Source organism: Myxocyprinus asiaticus, chromosome 41 (genome assembly GCF_019703515.2).
Source record: "Myxocyprinus asiaticus isolate MX2 ecotype Aquarium Trade chromosome 41, UBuf_Myxa_2, whole genome shotgun sequence".
In the NCBI taxonomy this organism is placed as follows: domain Eukaryota; kingdom Metazoa; phylum Chordata; class Actinopteri; order Cypriniformes; family Catostomidae; genus Myxocyprinus; species Myxocyprinus asiaticus.
Window position 1 is genome coordinate 5847599 of NC_059384.1, and position 24378 is coordinate 5871976.

Consider the following 24378-nt stretch of genomic DNA (forward strand, 5'->3'; position numbering starts at 1 on the left):
ACAAAATAAATAGTAATCTAAACAAATCGTAATCAAATCAAATACCCAACCCTACTCTGAAATAGATAAATAACACCAAAATTGGGGCCTGGGTAGCTCAGCGAGTACTGACGCTGACTACAACCCCTGGAGTCGCGAGTTTGAAGCCAGGGTGTGCTGAGTGACTCTAGCCAGGTCTCCTAAGCAACCAAATTGGCCCAGTTGCTAGGGAGGGTAGAGTCACATGGGGTAACCTTCTCGTGGTCGCGATTAGTGGTTCTCGCTCTCAGTGGGGAGTGTGTAAGTTGTGCGTGGATCGTAGAGGGTAGCATGAGCCTTCGCACGCAGAGTTCCACGGTGTCATGCATAACGAGCCACGTGATAAAATGCGCGGATTGACGGTCTCAGTAGGCCACCCGGATTGAGGTGAGTAACCGCGCCACCACGAGGACCTACTAAGTAGTGGGAATTGGGCATTCCATATTGGGAGAAAAGGGGATAAATAAAAAATAATCAACTCTGCATTTATATCTAGTTTAAAGTTGGCAAAATTTTTAAAGTGGCTTTCCTAACTGCGCTTGTTCTGACGCAAACACAGAGAGAAAGACGTGACTGCATGAGTTACCTCAGGTATTATTAATTATCAATCATGCATTTATATCTGGTAAATCTATAATGGAAGGATAAATCAAAACAAATGCATGTTGGTAGGGTTTTCTTCAGAATCAAAGAAAAACGTATGTTTAATCCTTATTTTTTTGCTTGTATTTTTAAAGTCATGTTAAGCAAATTATTATTTATATATTTAATTATTTAGAAAATTTGTCATTTTTAATATTTTTTTGTTAATAAAGTTGTTTCATTGTATTATATATATATTTTACAGTTAATGATAATAACTGGTGTGGTTATGTAGGCCAGTGGCTCTCACTTGTGTATTAACTAATGAGGACTAAGGAGAGATCCACCCGACGTGCAGAACCGGGTTGCTTTTGGCAATGAGATGCCAGAGCAATATAATGTGAAAAGATGAAGCTGTATAAAACTTTAATCATCCGTAACATCATGTCTGGACTTTCTGGAATGACCTTTGCTTTGCTTGCTCGGAGCGTGTTCAACAGAGCAACTGTGTCAAGAAAGCTGAGAAATACTTGATCAGGCCTAACAAAACTGTGAGTCAGTGTGATATTTGGATCTGGTCATTATTTCAGCATGGATGTAAAGTTAGAGGCGATTTTTTCAAATGTGTTTTTATATCTTGTACAAACTTCTACAAAAATGATGCTTATGTGGTAAATTGTCATCAGAAAAAAGTGTAAAGTATGTCAAACGTGGTATTACTAAGGTACTTTTTTAAAGGAATAGTTCACCCCAAAATATTTATTTTCTCATTATTCACTTACCCTGATGTCTTTCTTCAGCAGAACACAAATGAAGATTTTTAGAAGAAGATAGAGCTCTGTCAGGTCCTTAGAATGGAATCACACGGGTGCCAGCACTTTGACGGTCCAAAAGTCACATTTAGGCAGCAAAAAAATAATCCACACGACTCCAGTCGATCAATGAATGTCTTCTGAAGCAAATCTATAAGTTTGTGTAAAAAATAAATAGCTAAAAAGTTATGAACTTTTAAAAAGCGCTTCCTGCCAGCAGCTGATGCGAAGCGTGACGTAAGCGCATCGGCGAGTTCACGTGAGAATTCGGAAGCGGTGCTTATTTGCAACAGAAGAACGAATGTCACGTGAGAGTTCGGCCAATTCAAACCGCATCAGAGCCATGGATGGAAGCGCTGATTTAAAGTTAAAAACGTTTTAATTATCGACTTGTTTCTTACGTAAACCTATCGATTCGCTTCAGAAGGCATTCATTGATCGACCTAAATGTGACTTTCGGACCGTCAAAGTGCTGGCACCCATTTACTTCCATTATAAGGAACTGACAGAGCTCTGTCTTCTAAAAATCTTCATTTGTGTTCTACTGAAGAAAGACATAAACACCTGGGATGGCATCAGGGTAAGTGAATAATGAGATAATTTTCATTTTTGGGTGAACTATTCCTTTAATGCTTTTATACAAATGCTCTTGTTTTGAAATGCAGGGTAAAATAGGGCTGTTACTTGTATTGCTGGCAGTTTTTAAAACAGACCATATTAGATTCTTCTTTTCATAGCAAGTGTCTTTTGTATATACTTTTCTATAGGCTTCACAGTGGGAAAAAGTATTGTGAATACATCTTATAGCAGAATAATTTGGCAGAAGGAATTGAAGCAGAATATGACTATATTATTTGAAAAAAGTCCTTAGTTGCATCCAGTTTGTACCATGACACAGCAATGTGATATTGCATTGCTTGTAGGCTGTGGGAAAGCCCAGTGCCCAAAGCGATGTAAGTGTGTTTGTTTTCTCCGTGTCTGGGCTGTGAAATACACAGATAAAATGTGTTGTTTTTTTTTTTTTTTTGGCTTGCACCTCATGGGAACGTGTTCACTCACCTCTTTGAGAGAAACACGGTGAAAAAATTGACCTTGATAGGGCATCAGCATCCCAGACAGCAGCAGAGCAAGTCAACCATTTGACTTCTTTCTGTGTTTCTGTGTGTGTGTGTGTGTGTGTATGTGTGTGTGTGTGTGTGTGTGAGTATTAGATTCATACCTAAAGAAATAGCTGACCCAAATGAAAATTCTGTCAAAATGTAATCACCCTCATGGCATTTTAAGCCTGTATGACTTTCTTCCATGGAACACAATAGGTGAATTTTACATATAATAAAAGTTAATGGAGACAAAAAAGCACTATTAATGAATCATAAAAGTGCTCTCATGGACTCATGTACTATATTCCAAATCTTCTGAGGTCATATGATAGCGATTGCTTAAGGAAAAGTCTGAAAATGAAGTTGTTAAAGTACTGATAAATAGGGCCGGGTAAAAATACCGATTTTCTGATGCATCGCGATCTTCATTTGAACGATCTCGATATCGATCCTTAAATCCCAAGATCGATCTTTACTCTACGTGCAACCCTCTACAATTAGAATAAATCAGTCGCATATGCAACCAAATTTTGTGCTGTGCGACTAAAAATGTCTGTGATTTTACTGACTAGTGATAGGGTGGTATAGGGGCGAAGAAGTTTAACACCGAGAGCCTTTCACTGCGTATTGAGAAGTAAAAGTTTGGTTTAACTCGTTCTGTGTAATGTTTGTCCAAAGATCCATGCAACCCATTTGTCATTCAGTAATGTCTATTTTAATTTCCTTTCTGTTTTTTACAGTCAGTTGTTGGTAAAAATAATTAAAAAAAAGACAAAAAACAAAAACAAAAAACATTTAATTCTAATCGCACAGATCATGGATGCGGTAAAGAAGCTGTGCGACTCCACTTGTTAATATGTGCTCATCCAAAACACTTCTGTGAAACGCTCGCTGAACTGTCGCTATTCTTGAACATACAGTGCCGTTTTAGCACTTCCCCTACACATCTGTGTAAATACTGTAAATAGTACAAATGACATTCAATACATTCAAGTACATTCATATATATATATATATATATATATATATAATGTATATGTAAGTGATAATCCATGGCTAGGTGTGCGTTAAACAATTTTAAATGCACGACGTAGAGGCGAAGAGCCATCCGACGCGAAGCCATGGATTATCCCGCTTGTACCATGGTCTCTTGCCAGAATATATTAGTTACAGCTATCATAGATTTTTTTGCAGCGCAAATTTTGAATGGAAAATAAAAAATAATTGTTAATTTTATTTAAGAGTTGTTAGATCTACAGCTCCGCCTGTTCAGACACAGAGGAAAAGTAGTGCGACCACACACTTATGGTATGTCTCATATAATAATATGTATTCATTGTCATTTTCACATTAATGTGGAAAAACTTACGTTACAAACGTGGCAGTGACAGTAAAAGTAGCACTTACTGTATGATTAGGGGAAAACCATTGAAAACATTCTGGAACCTGTGGATTTTTACTTCTGAGACATCAGTATGGTATCCATCAAGGCCGCACGATTGACTGAATTAAGAATGAAATCGCAATTTGTTCTTGAAGGGTAGCGCTTCACATTAAAATGTAAACAAACAGTGTTTCTCCTTCAGCATTTGAGTCAGACATGTGTGAGCGTGGGGGGCCTCTAGTGGCTATAGGTGGCACTTCAGCACAGCAACATCAACACATTACAGTTTAAATTGTCTTGCATTACCTTGCCGGACAGCGAAAGATGCATTTAATGGGTCCTGCTTTCCTTATCTCACCCTCCATGCAAAACAAGCTGAATTCCATTATATTAGGTGTGCTGATGAAAGTGGTAAGGAAATGTTTTCAGTTGCTATAGCTCACTCTGCTTGCTCGTAATGTTATGTTGCTACGGTTACAAACAGCGCATTAATGTCTACTGGTGATTAAAACTGACCGGAACTATCTGTGCATTCAACGGTTTGAACTGCATGCATTCCAGCCAATCAGAATCGAGTATTCAAACAGACCATGGTATATATATATATATATATATATATATATATATATATATATATATATATATATATATATATATATATATATATACACACACACACTGGCAGCCAAAATTTGGAACAATGTACAGATTTTGCTCTTATGGACAGAAATTGGTACTTTTATTCACCAAAGTGGCATTCAACTGTTTACAATGTATAGTCAGGACATTAATAACGTGAAAAATTACTATTACAATTAAAAAAAAAAAAAAAAAATGTTCAGAACTTCTTAAACTACTTCAAAGAGTTCTCATAAAAAAATCCTCCACGTGCAGCAATGACAGCTTTGCAGATTCTTGACATTCTAGCTGTCAGTTTGTCCAAATACTCATGTGACATTTCACCCCACACTTCCTGAAGCACTTGTCATAGATGTGACTGTCTTGTTGGGCACTTCTCACGCACCTTACAGTCTAGCTGATCCCACAAAAGCTCAATGGGTTTAAGATCCATAACACTCTTTTCCAATTATCTGTTGTCCAATGTCTGTGTTTCTTTGCCCACTCTAACCTTTTCTTTTTGTTTTTCGGTTTCAAAAGTGGCTTTTTCTTTGCAGTTCTTCCCATAAGGCCTGCACCCCTGAGTCTTCTCTTTACTGTTGTACATGAAACTGGTGTTGAGCGGGTAGAATTCAATGAAGCTGTCAGCTGAGGACATGTGAGGCGTCTATTTCTCAAACTAGAGACTCTGATGTACTTATCCTCTTGTTTAGTTGTACATCTGGCCTTCCACATCTCTTTCTGTCCTTGTTAGAGTCAGTTGTCCTTTGTCTTTGAAGACTGTAGTGTACACCTTTGTATGAAATCTTCAGTTTTTTTGGCAATTTCAAGCACTGAATAGCCTTCATTCCTCAAAACAATGATTGACTGACGAGTTTCTAGAGAAATCTGTTTCTTTTTTGCCATTTCTGACCTAATATTGACCATAAAACATGCCAGTCTATTGCATACTGTGGCAACTCAAAAACAAACACAAAGACAATGTTAAGCTTCATTTAACAAACCAAATAGCTTTCAACTGTGTTTGATATAATGTTAAGTGATTTTCTTGTACTAAATTAGCAATTTAGCATGATTACTCAAGGATAAGGTGTTGGAGTGATGGCTGCTGGAAATGGGGTCTGTCTAGATTTGATCAAAAATTACTTTTTTTCAAATAGTGACAGTGCTGCTTTTTACATCAATAATGTCCTGACTATTTTTTTTGATCAGTTGAATGCCACTTTGGTGAATTGGAATACCAGTTTCCTTCCAAAACAGCAAAATCTGTACAGTGTTCTGAACTTTTGGCCACCAGTATATGTATATATATATATATATATATACATACATTATGCTATATCAAGATATCATATTTATTGATAGAAAACATGGATTTGTAAATTTTTACAAAGCCAAAATGTGACCAAAATGATGAAAAAACTAATGATAAAATACAATTTGTAAAATACATTTTTAGTATTTAAAAGTCCCCTGTATAATTAAGAGCTTATGCTTAGAGAATTTCTTTCATATTTAAGCAAATGGACATTATAACTGAAATATGCCCATATGAATCAGAAACTAAATGAATCAAGAGCTTGTTCGAATTCAGTTGAGAAATCTGTATCAACACCCAGCCCTACCCATAATCTTCGCCTCCACTGAGCTGTTAACTGGATCATTGAATCAGTGAGTCGAACTTGAGAACCGAATCAGTCTAGTTCATGGGCAAACCTTCCTGATTGATTCTGTGGATCAGTCGATTCTGTGAAAACATCGGACATCGAATTGGACATCGCTACTTCTCTCATGAATATTTAAGAACGTAGTAATGAGAGCTAGACCTTTCAGAGAAAAATTACTTAAATATAGGTCTGTTCCTCACGCAGAGCTATTGTAGTATTGTATTGTTTTTTTTTTCATTTTGGAGCTTTACAGCCCCAGTCTCCATCCACTTCCATTATTTGGAAAAGAGATTCTTCCCACATCATGCAGGTTTAGAACGATATGAGGGTGAGTAAATAGTGAAAGATCTTCATTTTTGTGTGAAATCTCCCTTTAAAACTTAAAGGAAATGTTAACAGAATTGTGTTAGTCTCATCAGTGCTTGGTGCCAACAGTTTCTCTTTTATACAGTACAGTTGTATTTACCACATATTGAGCCATGGTTTTTGCCTGTATTTTTCAGTAATTTCATCTGTATTAGTATTTTTAAAGGAACACTTGGTTGCTCTTTAAAAAAAATAAACAATTTTTTTTCAATTGTTCTGCAAGTTTTGCTAGAGTTTGTGCCAAGATCTTGCAGAAATAAATAGCCTTTGTGGTGGCCCAATGCTCCGGCCAATATGATGGTGATAACTACACTTGTTCATTTCCCAGTCCTCTGTGACCAATGGAGTCAACAATAAAGTGTTTTACAGGAATAACAGGACTTATCATTGTGTTGTTTTATCAAAGGAAAGGTTACAAATGTCACCCAGAGAAAAGCTTAGATGGTTAGCTTGCTGTTCACTAATGCATGTGGAAACACATAGACGTGTATGTTGCCTACAATTACTCTTAATAGACATGCTCCAGTCGCACTGATGACACACTCATACATGAAGCAATATCGGATGAGTCAGCCGTGCATAATGCAATTTTAATGATGACAAATAATGGTTTTATTTTAGACATTTCAGAGGTGAAATTGTGGGGTTGTGAAATTAAATGTGTAAAGTAGAGAGCTAGGCAAATAGAAGCTCACTGAATAGACATGGAGCCTTCGTGGGTGGATTAGCCTCAGGTTGGGAGATCACATTGCATTATGTTATACTGAAATAAACCCCCACGAACTCCAAGACTAAGTTACTATGTGCTGGGTTGAGGCATTGGGTAATTTACAAAACATACGTCTTGTTACTTACTTAGGATCATATTCAGAACTACCTAAAAATAATGTGTGCAATTTTTTCAATGTTAAAATACTTTTTGCTATCCTAGCTTAATGTCCAGAGGAAGCTATATGCCAGTAATAGGTTCTTTCCCAAACATAACGCATTTGAGCATTATTTATCACTATATCCACAACATATATGTAATATTACAAGTTATGCCTGCACAGACAATGAAGCGAATAACAGGTGAACTAAGTTATATGCTAGTCAGAACTTGCAGTGTGAATATGCTGTTTCTGTAAAAATAAAAAACACACTACATGCAATGCAATATCCTAAACTGGATAAAACACAAAAAATTAATAACAGTCTCTAAAGCATGAAGAATTCAGAATATAGTAGCTTCTACAAAGTAGCTACAACATCAGTATATTCATTTTATGATATTATTTCAGGAGCTCAGGTTTTCACAAGGGCAGTTTTCATTATATTCTGTTGTATGTTTTAAATGTTTGATACATGTTTAAAGCTGAGGTTTGTAACTTTTTCTGTGTGTTTCTTGCTCTGTTTTGAGCGACCTGCTTAGACCCGCCTCACCAACGTTTCTCAACCAATGGCGTGAGTTGGGGGCAGACTATCTTACCGTTTGCAATTCCGTTTGGTGGCACTGTAGTGGCGCAGAAATGACATACTTCAGCTTTAAATTGTTAAATGCTTATTAGGGCTGTCAAACGATTAAAAGTTTTAATTGAATTAATTACAAGGTGTGCAGATGAATTAATCGAATTAATTGCAGTTAATCGCATACATAAGTATTTGCTGAGAAAGCCCCATAAATCACAATTATTCAATATATAATGATGAAATAATTATATATAGTTATATTTAAATAATTACAAATAATAAAAAAAATAAAAAATATTCCGAAAATTAAAATGCATTACATTACTGTGGCAGGGAGAGATTTAAATATTTAAAGTACATTTTCATCAAAAGACTAAAACTATGACAGTTTAAAAATAACACTGCAACCGGACAGATGTAGCAACATTTGTCCAACAATTGCCATCAGTTTGGGGCATTTGTTTGTTCGACCAATGACAGACAGGGGGAGTGTTCGGGACGCCTGTTTGAAAACATGATTTTTGCAGTTTCGCTTGATGATGCTAGTGCTGCAAAAATTATATATATATATATATATAAATATAAATTCTGCAGTAAAAATATCTTAACTTGTTTAAACCACGATAAATTCTACACTTGCATAAACTTATGCATAATGTATGCAATTTTGCCTCGTTAGCAAAAATGCTTTTTCTTTTTTTTCTTGTTTTTAGCATATCGAAACGTAGTGATATTTATACTTATAACAAGAAAAAATAACAATTTGCCAATGGAGTGAGTATTATTATTTATTTTGTAATAATGTTTTTCTTTGGAATAACATGCACCGATTAATTGTTCACAGTAAGACGAGAAACACATATTAAGAAAGTAAAAAAGTTCATTTGATTTCATGTTGACTATCGAGAATGCCTCCTGATGTAATATGCTATTCATACATATCATGCTCTAAAATTAGCAAACTGTTTAGGAGCTGAATTGTTTAGAAGCAATCATTATGCACTAATATTATGAATCTTAGGGCTTGTTGTGTTGTTTGGAAGCCTGGAATTTTAATTGGACTGTATTGACCACATGCTTTGTGTCTTCAAAATTGCATCTCTCAGGGACTGAGGAAGAGAATTATTGTATGCTCGCAATAGAAGTAGATGTAAATTGCTTTAAATTGTTTTGCTTTCAAAGTTAGCAAATACCCACCAAATGCAATAACCGGGATTCAATATTTATTTTTTTAAATCCTGAAGAAAAGTTAATACCGTTGGTTTTATTGGACAGTTTGACAAAGATGGAGCCTTTCTCTAGGCAGCAAGAATACATTACTCCCTGTTGTTAAATCTTTCAGAATTTGTACATTTTCAGTTTATCTCATAGAGCAAGTTGCAACCCAGCTACATTCAACGTTTGTCTGATGTGCATGCAAAAAGGAATTGTTCACCCAACAGATAAAAATGCAGTCATTATTTACTCATTATTTACATTCCTAACCTGTATGCTGTTATGTTCTCCATAAAAAAAAGAAAAAGAAAAGAAAATTTGTTTTTTGAAGAATCTTCAAGAAGCTCATTTCAATACAATGACAGTTAATCGTTATCACATCTGTCAAGTTCCAAAAAGGACAAAAACACTAAAAAAGCATCGTAAAAGTAGTTCATATGACCAAGGGGGTAGCAGCCGCGGGGGGCGTGGAGGACACTCTTTAAAAAGGTGATTTTTGTCCCCCGAACTTTTCCAAGCTAAACCCAAACTGAGTCCAAATGGTGGATTTGTATACAGTATTCTTTGTGTTTTGTTATTTTGGGCTGATTGATTATTATATTATAAGACTATTATTGTTGTCTTTTGATAAAAGTTATGCTCATTAGCTCACAAACTGTAGGAAAATGATAGATTTTCTTTGTTCTTATAATGCTTAAAACTTCTACTAAAGTTTCTTTATAGGTCTGTAGACATAAACATTTTAAAGGATTACAATTTTCTTTTGATCATTGATTCAGTGACTAATTCTGGCATCACCAGAAATGGTCACTGAATCATTAAATGGATCTGAACGAATTTTGGTGAATGTATTCAAAACACTCGAGCCACTTGGATACATTTAAATCCCACAATGCACATGCACAGTGTAAAAAAATAAAATTGTGCACATGCACATTTGTAATTATTGTAATTTATTAAATAGTTTATTCAGGACCAGCTTGTGTTCAGTCTTTTATTGTCATGTGTGAAACAGAAGCAAGTGCTCCACAAGATGCCCTTTCTTTTTGCAGCTAATTTTGCAAAATTTTGCAATTATTTTGTAATACATGTATCTTTAAAATACTACAAATATTACAAGTAAATCATACTTATATATTAATATAATACTTATATCATACTTCTATATTTAAAAAATATATCGATCAGCCACAACATTAAACCACCTGCCTAATATCGTGTAGGTTCTCCTCTTGCCGCCAAAACAGCTCTGACCCGTCGAGGCATGGACTCCACAAGACCTCTGAAAGTGTCCTGTGGTATCTCGCACCAAGACTTTAGCAGCAGATCCTTCAAGTCCTGTAAGTTGCGAGGTGGGGCCTCCATGGATCGGACTTGTTGGTACAACACATCCCATAGATGCTCAATCGGATTGAGATCTGGGGAATTTGGAGGTGAATTCAACACATTGAACTCTTTGTCATGTTCCTCAAACCATTCCTGAACAATTTTTGCAGTGTGGCAGGGTGCATTATCCTGCTGAAAGAGTCCACTGCCATCAGAGAATACCGTTGCCATGAAGGGGTGTTCGTGGTCTGCAACAAACTTTAGGTAGTTGGTACTTTAGGTAGGCTTCTTCCCATAGTGCATACTGCTACCATCTCTTCCCCAGGTAAATGACGCACATGCACCTGGCCGTCCACATGATCTAAAAGAAAACGTGATTCATCAGACCAGGCCACCTTCTTCCATTGCTTCATGGTCCAGTTCTGATGCTCACGTGCCCATTGTAGGCGCTTCCGGTGGTGGACAGGGGTCAGCATGGGCACTCTGACCGGTCTGCGGCAACGCAGCCCCGTACTTAGCAAGCTGCGATGCACTGTGTGTTTGACACCTTTCTATCATGGCCAGCATTACGTTTTTCAGAAATTTGTGCTACAGTAGCTCTTCTGTGGGATCGGACCAGACGGGCAAGCCTTTGCTCCTCATGCGCATCAATGAGCCTTGGGCGCCCATGACCCTGCCCCTGGTTCACTGGTTGTCCTTCCTTGGACCACTTTTGGTAGGTACTAACCACTGCTTACTGGGAACACCCCACAAGACCTGCCGTTTTGGAGATGCTCTGACCCAGTCGTCTAGCCATCACAATTTGGCACTTGTCAAAGTCACGCAGATCTTTACGCTTGCCCATTTGTCCTGCTTGCAACACATGAAATTCAAGAACTGATAGTTCACTTGCTGCCTAATATATCCCACCCCTTGACAGGTGCCATTGTAACAAGATAATAAATGTTATTCACTTCACCTGTCAGTGGTTTTAATGTTGTGGCTGATCAGTGTATACTGTAATATAGTAATACTGCACTGTAAGTGTTGGGTCTGTGCGAGCCACCTACTGACAGCTGTGTCCCCCCCACTTTTAAAATGACTGCTACGCCCCTGCATATGACACTATATTTCAAGTCTTCTGATGCCGTTATTTAAGTTGTTATTCACTCAGTTGAAGCTCTGATATCTCATTTGTGACCACATATAGTGAAATGGACTACTCTTATGGTGCTCTTAGGGTGTTATTTATTGGAGCTTGAAAGACATGGTCACTATCAACTTTAATTTTATGGAAAGGAGCTGTATGAATATTCTTTAAAAAATCTCCTTTTGTGTTCAACAGACACAGAACAGTGTACAGGTTTGGAACGACATGAGGGTTAGTATATAAAGACAGAATTTCTATTTTTCAGTGAACTATTCCTATAACCATTCGTCTATCTTTTGAAAAATGAGAGAAAATTCCTCTTTGCACTGTTTAAATGTGAGGAAACATATATGGTCCTAACAGTGTTCATTGTTGTATGCCAGCAGCTGTGGGACTCTGGCTGGGCCTGATGGGCAAAAACCCATACTAGAATAAAGGAAGGAAGAAAAGGAAAAAGAAAACATCAGCCCTGAACCAGCAGCTGCATATGCTCCCCCTGGCTTGACCTCCATGCTTGCTGTGCTGAAGATCTTTCCCTGGAGGTGAGCCTAAAGTACCCATGCTTCTAGCTGCAGCCTGACAAATCGACTCATTTGCTGAGTAATTGATCCTAAAGGAATAGTTCAACCCAAAATTGACTGTTCTGTCATCGATTAAAACTCCTCATATTGTTCCAAACCAGCTTGACTGTCTTTCATCCATGGAACACAAAAGGAAAGGTTTTAAGGAATGTTTACGCTGCTGTTTTTTCATGCAACATATTCATCTAGTGTCAATACACTGTCAAGCTCCAAAAAGGACAAAAAAAAGTAGTCTCCTAAAGATATACAATAGCTTTTTGTGAGAAACATACCAAAATTTAAGTTGTTATTAGGCTTGGGATCGATGCCTTTTTCACGCATCGATAATCAGAAGATTTTCCCAATGATTATAAATATATATCAGGATTATTTCAGATTTAAATAGAGCACAATAGTCTTTGAATTTTCAAACATATTTTTAAGCACAACTTTGGTAAAGCGTGAGCGGCACACCGGACGTGTCTGGAGGACGACATGGTGTGTTCTAAAATTTGAAACAATTATCTCTGAAAAATCTGCAGCACCATGGAGCATAACTCATGGAGTTTTCAATTAAATTCAACCCAAATAATTATCAAAGGACAAAGATTATTTACTCTAGCCATCAGTGGTTGATATATTGTGTATATGCATCTTTCATATAGCTTACACAATATATTTTCAGCTACAAGTCTGTCTTTTTGTGGTTTGACAGCTTGAATGAAACCTCTTCAAAGATACATAAAGAGAAATTGCATAATAATTTCGAATCGTTCAGTTTGTGCAGTTAAACCAGTTTTTTACACTAACCTGTAAACTAATCAGTGTCACTTTCATTCTTGAAGACGTACAAAAACCTTCGTAACATTTGTGTGTTTGCATCCTGTGCAAGGAGCTCTAAAATACCCGGCCAATGTTGTGATACCTGTGCCTTGAGGTCTCCCAACGCTATTACGCCAGAAATTCAACAGAAGCCCAACTGAGTGACGGAAAGCATGCGGTTTAAATGTTGGCTAATGTTAATATATCAATGCCTCAAAAATATCGATAAAATAACGTGCCAATCATTAATCGATTTATCAATATTTTATGACGTGCCTAGTCGTTATTTACTAAACATTCTGCCCTCTACCTTAGCTCTTAAATCCTATCCCATATTAAAATTGGCCGTGTTGTGACTGGTTACAAATATGCACAAACGCAAATGATATTTGAGAGCGAGAGCTGCTACTTTTATAGTAATTTTATAATACTTCTGAAGTGTGAAAATTGTTCAGATTTTTTGTTTTTTACGGAATAAAGTTATACAGGTTTTAAGCAACATGAAGGTGAGTAAATGTTGAGAAATGTCATTTTTGGATGAGCTATGCCTTTAAGATAATGCTTAAGAAGATCGTGGCAAAATTGAATTTGCTCTCATGTATCCACATTAGACCAATGTTAAAACGGTAATACTTTACAATAAATCAATATTTGTTAACATTAGTTAACTTCATTAGATACCATGAACTAACAATGGACAAAACTTTTACAGCATATATTAACCTTGGTTAATGTTAATTTCAACGTACCAATCGATTTTTAAAATGAAAAGTTATATACTTTACCATTATACAATATGAACTGACATGAACAAACAATGAATAATTGTATTTTCTTAAATTAACATTAACCAAGATAAATAAATGCTGTAAAATATATATAGTTCATTATTAGTTCATGATACCTAATGCATTAACTAATGTTAACAAATACAACCTTATTGTAAAGTGCTACTGTTAAAACTTATAAGACTGTATTTCAAACAAATACGACAGGAACACTTGAGTTTTAATATGAACATCAAAATCTTGAAACCCTCTTAATGCTGTAATTTCTCAGAAATATCTCCCAGGAGGTTTGAGGAATTGTTCAGAGATGCTTAACAGATGGGGTGCCTGTATTAAAATAATGTTGCAAATGAAAAAAAAAGAAAAAGAAAAAACACCATACTGCTCTTGCCTGTTAGGATGCAAATCGCTCCTCATTTTCACAGAGTAGCAATTGGAGTGACTTAGTGTGAAACTGTGTGCAATCCAGCTGAATACCAGTCATGAAAGTGAGAGAATGCAAAACATAGAAACAACATATAGTAAATTATGTGGTCGGATGAAGAACAACCAACTATCTCTATTTTTTGCACAGAACCAACTGCAATTTAATGAGGCCTGAAATGTATACAAATGACCTTGTATTGATTTTTTAGCTGTGCATAGCAGTGTTCTGTTTAAATACATCAGTACTGAACTTTATATATGATAATTGTGTTATAATTTTGCAAATGTTTTAAGGAGAATCTCACAAAACCCGGGTCAAATTTCACGGCAAAATCTAAAGAATTTTTTATTTTATTTTTGCCTATTTTTGTACTATTACAAATGTTTGCATTGTGGCATTATTTTGAATGATGAGGGGCCTAGTGTAATGCAAATAAATAAATAAAAGAAAAAAAAAGTAAAAGAAAAAAATGTAATCTAATTCTCACTAATGTAATGAAAAATAAATAATATCGTAAGCATTATGCAGTTAATTGTTAAGCATTTACATATCGTGGGTAATTTATGCTAATTTTAATTAAAAAAAATAGTTTTATCTTAAAGTATTTTATTTGTATTGATCAAATAATGAAAATCGACACTTTATTTTAATGAAAATAAAAGCACTATATGTGCTTAATTGTCATGAAAATAATGTCACAGTGAAAAAACTCTTAATGGTTCAAAATAAGCTTCATTTTCTGGTAACACTTTACAAAAAGATTCTAACAATGCTGTATAAATTCTTACAGCATTTATTAATCTTGGTTAACCCTTTAAGCTTGGATGGGCCCGCGAGAAAAAAAAGAATCATCAAAATATTAACAACTACAGTCTTGACCAACACAAAATAGGTATCATTTGAAAGCTTAAAAGCTCTTCTTTCCAATGCGTTATGACCAAAACTGAACAAGTGCTTTGAAATTTTTAGACAAATCAGAAGTGTTCTGTTAAAAAAAATTGTACTGTACAAATTATTGCAATCAGTAAAAATATCAATCTCATCAAATAGCCATGTGTCCTATGTTGTTGGAAAGCTCTCAAAGAGTAGAATTCAACCAGCCTATTTTTTATCCACAGAAAAAAATACACACGGTAATTGGATGCATAAATCATGAGATAATCCACACAAAGCACAATGTTACATATGGCCACCAGGAGATGGCGCCAAGTAAATGAATTATGCAGACTCATTGAGTCAAAAGGCAATCATTCTGTGAAATCTCATTACTACAATAATGTAATTGTTGTGTTTGCATGTGTAATTAGTTCTTTTGTACAATTATTATGTTTTATTTGTTTGGAGAGACTTTTAGACACATAGAGATGTTTTTGGATACTATAACTTTTGATTGCTTTGTCGTATCAACACAACATTTTTCTCAGATACAGTTGACATGATTCAGAACAAAACAAAAGCTGTTTTTCTGAGCCACCTTATTTACACCCAGAGATATATAATGCCAAATAATGAGTTTCTTAGGCTGAGAGTCTCAGAATTTATCATAATCTATATCATTAAAAAATGTGAAAAATTTTCTTTAAAATGATACCGAACACTTGACCCTCCTTGTATTTTTTTTTTTATAAGCCTTTAATTGTGGGATGCCACTGAAACAGGAAATCTTTAAAAACACATTCAGAGCTTAAAGGGTTAATGTTAATTTAAAATGTAAAATACTATTGTTCATTGTTTGTTCATATTTGTTTATGTTACATTAACGTATAAGACTTTTAATTTTACAAATTGTATTGATATATGTTGAAATGTATATTAACCAACATTATTAAGTGCTGTAAAAATATTGCTCATTGTTAGTTCATGTTAACTAATGCACTGTAGCTGACTAATGTTAACAAATACAATCTTACTGTGTAGTGTTACCCATTTTACTTATGCGAAATACAATCTCTTATTTTATTTCTGTTGTTATGTTGGGTGAAATATGACCCAATATGAAATGTTTTTGTATGATTCACCCTTTAGGCAGGTGTTATGGTTTTATCGAGGTGCTTTATCGAGAAGTTCAGAAACTAGTTTTTAAAACTAATTTCTCTTCTCTGGTGGTTTGTGTTTTAACACATCTGTTTTGTTTGTTTCTGACATGTTATGTTTGTTAGGTTTTACAGCCAATGAAGTCCCTCTATTTCTGCCTTGGGTGACTATGAAAGCAAATTCAACCTTCATACAGTCAATAAAACATAATAGAATACTGTTAAAATGTTCTACATCCCAAAAGAATGTTGAGCGGCTTTCTGAATTTATTTCTCTGCCATGTCTTTGATAGATGACAATGAACATTGTATCCCATCAAAAGAAAGACAGATTTCATAAGCCAAACTTGCTGTCTTCTCTCGCTCTCTATTAAGGAAACTATAGATGGCACCCAAGTACAAAGACCTGTGGACCTCAGATAGAGATGTTTATTAGGGAAAACACTGGTTCTCGCTGCAGCAATGAATTATTCATAAAGATGCTGTTTGAAGGCCTCTTGTTTTCTGCCAGGACTTTCTTAGCTGGAATCAGTCCGTGGTGGAAATTCTGAACAATCTGCGAGGCCTGTTCCAGATCAGGGGTTTCGAGGGGGCTGTAGCTCATTTTGACAGATGGTACTCAAGTGGCACTCACCGTCCCTGCTTTTGAGACACACATTCTCTCAGTTATGAGCCTCATATTTCTGTTTTCCCTTAAGTGCACTCCACAGGTGGACAAGGTTTGTCACATTCATCAATTTTTTATAGATAATGGGAAATCTGTAATTTAAGGGCTCGCCAATATATCTCAGTAATTATGGTATCGTGCCACTAACGGAGGGATGTTCTAACATTTTACCATTCAAGTGCTCTCAGAGCATGAACACAATGATAGAATTGGGGAAATTATTTTTTTGAGGCTGACCTTGTGTTCGGAATACCCACAATATGTGGTGAAAACAACCAGATAAAGACGTAATACCTCCAGATTTTCCCTCCAGACTCCTTTTAGATGGCACAATTTCACGTTTAACCATTTAATGCCAGATGTCCAGTGTACAGATCTTTAAAAGCTATTTTGAACCATTCAGGATGTGATGTTAAATTTAAAACGTCATGGGACGGGTGATTAATTTTGACACTTAAACCCATTTTACTGTTGATGAAGTCTAGCATCCAGTTTACGGTTGATTGGATTGGTTTAATGAACTGATGTACAGCTGTAACACTTCTGCGTAGACCGACTGAAGTCATGATATCTTACGACTTGATATCTTAATTAACAGAGACAAATCAGTCACTTCCAGGATAGACATTGATATTCATAATTCTATATGACTATCCTCATCCTAATTTATACACCAATGAGCCAAAACTTGGTTATGACCACTCACAGGTGAAGTGAATAACATTGATCTTCTCCTAAGAAGGTCACATGCCAAGGTCTGGGTAGATTAGATGGTAAGCGAACAATCAGTTCTTGTAGTCAGCGTGTTGAATGCAAGAGAAATGGGCTGGAGTGAAGACCTGAGCGACTTTGATAAAGGCCAAATTGTTATGGCCAGACAACTGGGTCAGAGCATCTCTGAAACGGCAAGACTTGTGGGATGTTCCCGGTCAGCAGTGGTGAGTACCTACAGACAGTGGTCCGTGGAGGGACAAACCACAAACCGGTGACAGGGTGTTGGGTGCCCAAGGCTCATTGATGCACGAGGGCAACGAAAGCTATCCCATCTGGTCCGAACTGACAGAAGGTCTACTGTGGCACAAGTTACAGAAAATTTTAATGATGGTTATGGGAGGAATGTGTCAACACACAGTGCATCACACCTTGCTGCGTATGGGGCTGTGTAGACGCAGACCGGTCAGAGTGCCCATGATGACCCCTGTCCACCATCGAAAGCGGCAACAATGTGCACAGTGGAAGAAGGTCGCATGGTCTGATGAGTTCTGTTTTCTTTTACATCACGTGGACGGCCGTGGACGTGTGCGCTGTTTACCTGGGGAAGTGATGGCACCAGGATGCACTGTGGGAAGACGACAAGCCGGTGGAGGGAGTGTGATGCTCTGGGCAATGTTCTGCTGGGAAACCCTGGGTCCGGCCATTCATCTGGACGTCAGTTTGACACGTGTCACCTACCTAAACATTGTTGCAGACCAGGTACGCCCTTCATGGCAATGGTGTTCCCTGATGGCAGTGGCCTCTTGGTTTGAGGAACATGATGAAGAGTTCAAGGTGTTGCCCTAGCCTCCAAATTCCCCAGATCTTAATCCAATTGAGCATCTCTGGGAAGTGCTGGACCAACAAGTCCAGTCCACGGCGGCTCCATCTCACAACTTACAGGACTTGAAGGATCTGCTGCTAATGTCTTGGTGCCAGATACCACAGGACATCTTCAGGGTACTTGTAGAGTCCATGCCTCGGTGGGTCGGTGCTGTTTTGGCAGCACGCGTAGGACCAGCAGCATATTAGGCAGATGGTCATAATGTTTTAGCTCATCAGTGGATGTTGTCGTTTTTTTCATTTATGACAACATAAATTAAAAATGGCTGACGAAAGTTATGATGCACCAATTAATTGGAATATTTAGCTATTCTTGCAACTGGCAGATGTGTAACTCTCTTAAAATACATAATTTTGCAAAAAAAAAAAAAAAAAGGACATTATTATATTTTTATTTGGAAGTAAAAAGGAACATTAGGATTTATTTTCATCATCCATATATTATATTATATATATATATATATATATATATATATATATATATATATATATATATATATATATATATATATATGTATTATATATAAAATATGATGATCTCTTTGCGAGGGACCCCCTTCGTAAAATATAAAAGGGCAGCTTTATATTTTCATGTATAAAGCACCATTTATAAAAGTAAATAAATGAAAATATTAAGCATGATATTATAAAGACAACATGTTTGCAAAATGTAATTCTACAAAAGCCCAAAAAAAGAAAATGTATTAAAATATTATCTGAAAAACAAAATTTAAATTTTGCACGTCAAGTAGACGGCACATCCTTTTTTCTATCCACTATTACAGTAATGGTACAATTTTAAATTATACTATATTATTATTTGTAGTCTTTAGAAAGCATAATAAAACAGCAATTATATCTTTATATGTTTTTTACACAATTTTCTCTGAAATTTTCTGTGAACACCCTGTATACATCTTGGTAGTATTTGTTGAAGTTCCTTTAATTTATGTTAATTTAAATAAAATAAAAAATTTGTATCACAGTAAAAATGCTGTAATAAAATGTCCAGACACATTATGGTAATGAATTGCGGAGTGAAATACATTTTTCTTTTTTCTTTTTGCCATGAAATTACAATGTCACAATGCAAAAAATCTTAGTAGTTTTAAAAATAGTCCTAAATTTTGGGATACAAGGTGGCATGTTTCGTGAGATTCACCCTGCTAGTCCACACATTTGCAGGTTTATTTGTGTCTTGATTAAGACTTTCAGTGTTTAGAAGTCCAACAGCAAAGGAATTCAATCATCTTTACGATTCAATCATTATGCTGAACTTCAGAGACTATTTCAATGTGGTTTATTATGGACAAGTTTTTGACATCTTCATAAACAAAAATATAATTATAGAAGAATATTACTTGACATACAATACTGACATCAGCCCTTTTGCAGACAGAGGGGTATGTTTGCAACCGATATTGTTATTGCACAATAAAGCATTCTAGTAGACCATGTACCACAAACCAGAATTTTCAGTACATGTTCAGAGACCTCCCAAAAACAGGCTGATATATTGTTTGAAAATAACGCTCTCTGAATTATTTAGGCCCCCGGGCAACTTGAAATGCCACATTTGCATTCCTGTTCGGAAGCACTTATTGGTTTTCAGTTGGGTACTCTGTTCCGAAATCCACATGTGGCCATCCACAGCAAAGAGTTTTAGGATAAGTATTTCACATAAAATATCTGCACACTTGTCCTCTTCGGTTTGCAGATCCAGATGCTGATGACATTTGTTATAACAAATTTGCTGTGAACAGTTTTGATTAGATTTCTGCGCACATCTTTAGTGCGCGTTCATGCAAGACAAGGCAGAGTAATTCCTCAGCTTTCACGAACTAACAGTTACACCCTGATTAATTTCAATTCATACTCGTTTATTTGTAATGATATGTAGGCATATGAGGTATCACTTTCAAAGCGAGCAGCATTTGTCATTGAAGTGTCAATGACATCTAACATTCGCAAATGTAATCTGTCACAATGAAATGATGATTAAAGCGTTTTTCTTCTCATTTTCGTCTCTAAGGGCTGTTTCCCTGACCTTAGCACATGGATTTCAAGACATCAAATGAAGAGGTAAATATGCCTTGCAAGTTTTTATTCCGATGTTGAAACACTCGCTTTGGTATTTCAGATAAACCTGATAATGTATTGTGTCCTCAAAATACTTGTAACAGATGTGTTTTTGTGCTGTTTGTTGAAGGAAACTCTACCCAAACAAATGTTAGCTGAATCAGTTGAGGGAGGCCAGAAAACATTGATCAAATAAATGGATCTGTAGACTTTTCACTGGGGTACAAAGATGTTAGGTCTAAAATGATTGCTTTAAATCCACTGTCTAGAGACTAAGAGTTATTTAACTGGAAACAGATTTAGAGCAATTTTTAATATTCTGATGATAATAATGACTTGTTATGAAGATTATAATGAATCATAATCAGTCACAGAAAGTGAAATGACACGTGCCGTAAATAGAACACTATAACGAGTCAAGCTGTCATACTTTGACGATCTACATTAGTAATGAACCGATATATTAACCTGGTCTGTATTTCCTGATAACAATGGATCTTAACTCTTAACTCTATATGCAAAGTTACAAGCGTATTTTCCTTTTTAGCAAGCGTTTCCCAAAACTGCATTTAACACAAACATGCAACGCTCTTTAAGTGCTACTTTAACCCCTTAAACTCTGTTGGACCCACCGGTGGGGGGTGGGGGGGGGATACTATATCACGAAAAAAGTTTACGCTTGTAACGTTAGTTTCTGTATAAGTCAGGCATATGAGATATCATTTGAAAGCTTAGAATCTGAACATTTTAGAGATAATCACTTCTGCATTTAAGTTACTTAAAATAACAAAATAAGGCCTCAAAATATTTGCATTGAAAATTTGCGTCCCCCAGAAGTGGTAGAAATATTTATATGAAAATAAAAGTCCTTCTTAAAGCACCTAAATGGACAAGTCATATATCAAATGAAAAATCTCAATCTCAGGAATATGACTGTACAGTTTATTTTGTTGACCTAATACCACAGTTCGAACAATGTTCAAAAGAATCACAAAGTGAAATATGATTTCTGTAAGTCATCAAATACAAATGTCTCTTTTATGCGCCGATCACAGCTTCTGTAACCCCCAAATAGCTAAAAACGTTACATCTGCTTTTACCTTAGGCAGTTTTCTTAAAAATAAGTCATTTTTTACTTGTCTGTGAGCTTGCTTGGCTGAATAATCTGATGTTATATCTTAGATGTCCAGAACAAAATATCCCATCCAGCAGGAAAAGCATGCTAAACAAATCATAAGAAAAATTTGTTTTTGACTATTGATGATAAAATGTTACATATCATCTTAAATTGAGCTTCTAGTCCACTCAGAGGCAGATATTTTAGATGAAATAACAAGGGTGGTGCAAGAACTGAAAATTAAACTGAATGTCTATGGACGAGCATATCTTTGAGGGCTAAATTGCATTAGAGCGCCACCTACATTTCAGATCTGTATATTGTGATGGAATGTGATGAAGAAAAAAAAAATTCTAGTGTTTTCCGCCGTCTAGTGGAATGAAATAAGACTTTTCAAAGTGAACAGAACCAGAATTACATGTTTACAAAGTAAAGACAAAAATTTATTTTTTTTTTTTTCAAAAAAACATTCTGTTTATCATAATATTATAAACACGTGCAATATTATTTATTAATAATTTGAGTCTTTTTTTATTTTGGAGTATTTATGAAAAAATAAGACTAGCATTTAGTTGTTTATTTCTTGTGGCTTATTTCTTATTTCTCGTGAACATCAGCTGTGAAAGACCGCTACTGGTCGACCACTAATCTGTATGTCTTATTAATATATAATTGAATAGAGCATTATATTGATGCAGTTTGAAATGCAGCACTATCATGAATGTGGAGAGCACAAATTTAAAAGCCACTGAGCTCAGAAATGGGGACACGAAATATAACATACTTTGACATAATCTTTATGTGTCAAAGATTAATGAGCACTCGGAGGAAGATAAGTCTTGTTTATATAGACAGAGGTGTTCCTATCTATTTGTCCAGTGCTTTGCTTTTTTAAACTTGATGTGCAAGACACGTTTCAACACGTTGCGGACAGAAAATTGTCATCTTTTATGGCAATGAGCCAAGTTTGTGAAAAGAATAGCTCAACCAAAAAGGAAAATTATGTCATAATTTACTCACCCTCATGTTGTTCCAAACCTTTATGGCTTTCTTTCTTCTGTGTAAAGCAAAAAGAGATGTGAGGCAGAATTTTAGCCTCAGTCCTCATTTACTTTAATTGCATCTTTTTACCATACAATGAAAGTGAATGGTGGCTGAGGCTGTCATTCTTCTTAACATCTCCTTTTGTGTTTTTTTTTTTAAAATTACATTCCTGTAGCAGTCTTACTAGACAAAATATAGTACCGATAACTCTACTTGTAGAATGGATATAATATATGTCAGAGCATTGTGTTTTGACTGCAAATCTCAAGTGTACACTATAAATGGCTGACACTTGATTGCCATGGCAACAAAATCAAGCATCAGGGCAGCCGGTGTACCATGTGTCCTAGCAACAGAAGTTATGGAATAATTTTGATTGATCTGGTATACAATATTTGACTGACTTTTGCAAGAAAGTCAGCGGGTACAAGCTTTTCCCCCTTTTTATGAATAACTGCTTAACAACTCATTTGGTAATCACTTTGCTTACAACACAATAGAGCCCAATTTATGATATTTCTGTGTATTAGTGGCCACAGTTAAGTGAAGTTACTGTACAAATAAGGTAGTTTTGCAGTTATTTACGGGTCAATGTTATGACGCTAATTATTGGCCAAATCTATCAAGTTATTCAGAAATACGTTAAAATTTGCAATTCATGCAAAACAGTTACATGAATATACCTCTGCTATGATGATCATGTTTTCAATTTCTGAGTTCAAAGTCACTGTGATATCATTCTTGGGGTCAAGTGGTGTTTTATTATCCAGACATAGTACAAAAATAATAAATACAAATTTCATAAAAAAGCTGAAATTCTTGAAAATAAAAACAAAATGTTGATATACGTAGTTTGAAATAATCTTTTATTATTACAAAATGTGTTTTAAAATGAGTGTTGTCAGTTTATAATCGCGATTAATCGCAGAATTTGTTTTTAGTTAATCGCGATTAATCACAGATTTTGGTATTGCTGAAATTTGACACTGTCAAAATGCATTTTTTCCATCTTAGGAAAGAAAACAAAACATTATGTAGCAATATAATGTTTTTTTAACATTTTCCAAACAAAGCCTTCCACTGTATAAAGATAGAAATGCACTAAAATATCACCAATTCAAGTAACATTAAATGTTTCCCAAAGTCTAAGTGGGAGTTTGACAAATTGAAAGAACTAGTCCCCACATAGGTTGCATATTCATTGCAATGGGCATTCAATCTCTTAAAGTAACTCTCATCCTCCAAAGTATTAATCAGCTGGCAGATAGTGGCTATCCGCTTTGCTACAGCAAGCCACGTTCATGATTTGCGTCAGGGTGTCAATACCATCATCAAGCATTGCTTTGAACTCCACATGAAAAGCGCTTGCAGACAAAAACGTCTCATTCTGCATTTTGGTGACAGTTAAGACTTGGCGTGCTTCTGTGGTAATTAAAATGCGCATTACATAGGCTGAAAAATACTTGATTTCTATCACAAGTCCAATGTGGGCTTGTTTTGTACATCAAATAGCATTAAGAGGCTATTTCCCATCACTGTTTTGTGTGTTGTGGTGTGTGTGATAGTGTAATGACTCCGG

At 35.7% G+C, this 24378-nt stretch overlaps 1 protein-coding gene across 6 annotated transcripts in view; it reads left to right on the forward strand.

Moving 5' to 3' along the window:
• Window positions 1-24378, forward strand: part of LOC127431902 (gamma-1-syntrophin-like) — a 54535-nt gene that overhangs the window by 5028 nt on the left and 25129 nt on the right. For 3 of the 6 annotated variants that reach the window (XM_051682534.1, XM_051682536.1, XM_051682539.1), the window contains 2 exons: window positions 12050-12208; window positions 20592-20641. In XM_051682534.1, the coding sequence (XP_051538494.1) occupies window positions 20615-20641 (27 nt within the window). In that variant the 5' untranslated portion in view covers window positions 12050-12208; window positions 20592-20614. The remainder of the gene's footprint in view (window positions 1-12049; window positions 12209-20591; window positions 20642-24378) is intronic. The other 3 variants (XM_051682537.1, XM_051682538.1, XM_051682535.1) reach the window with 2 other exon arrangements.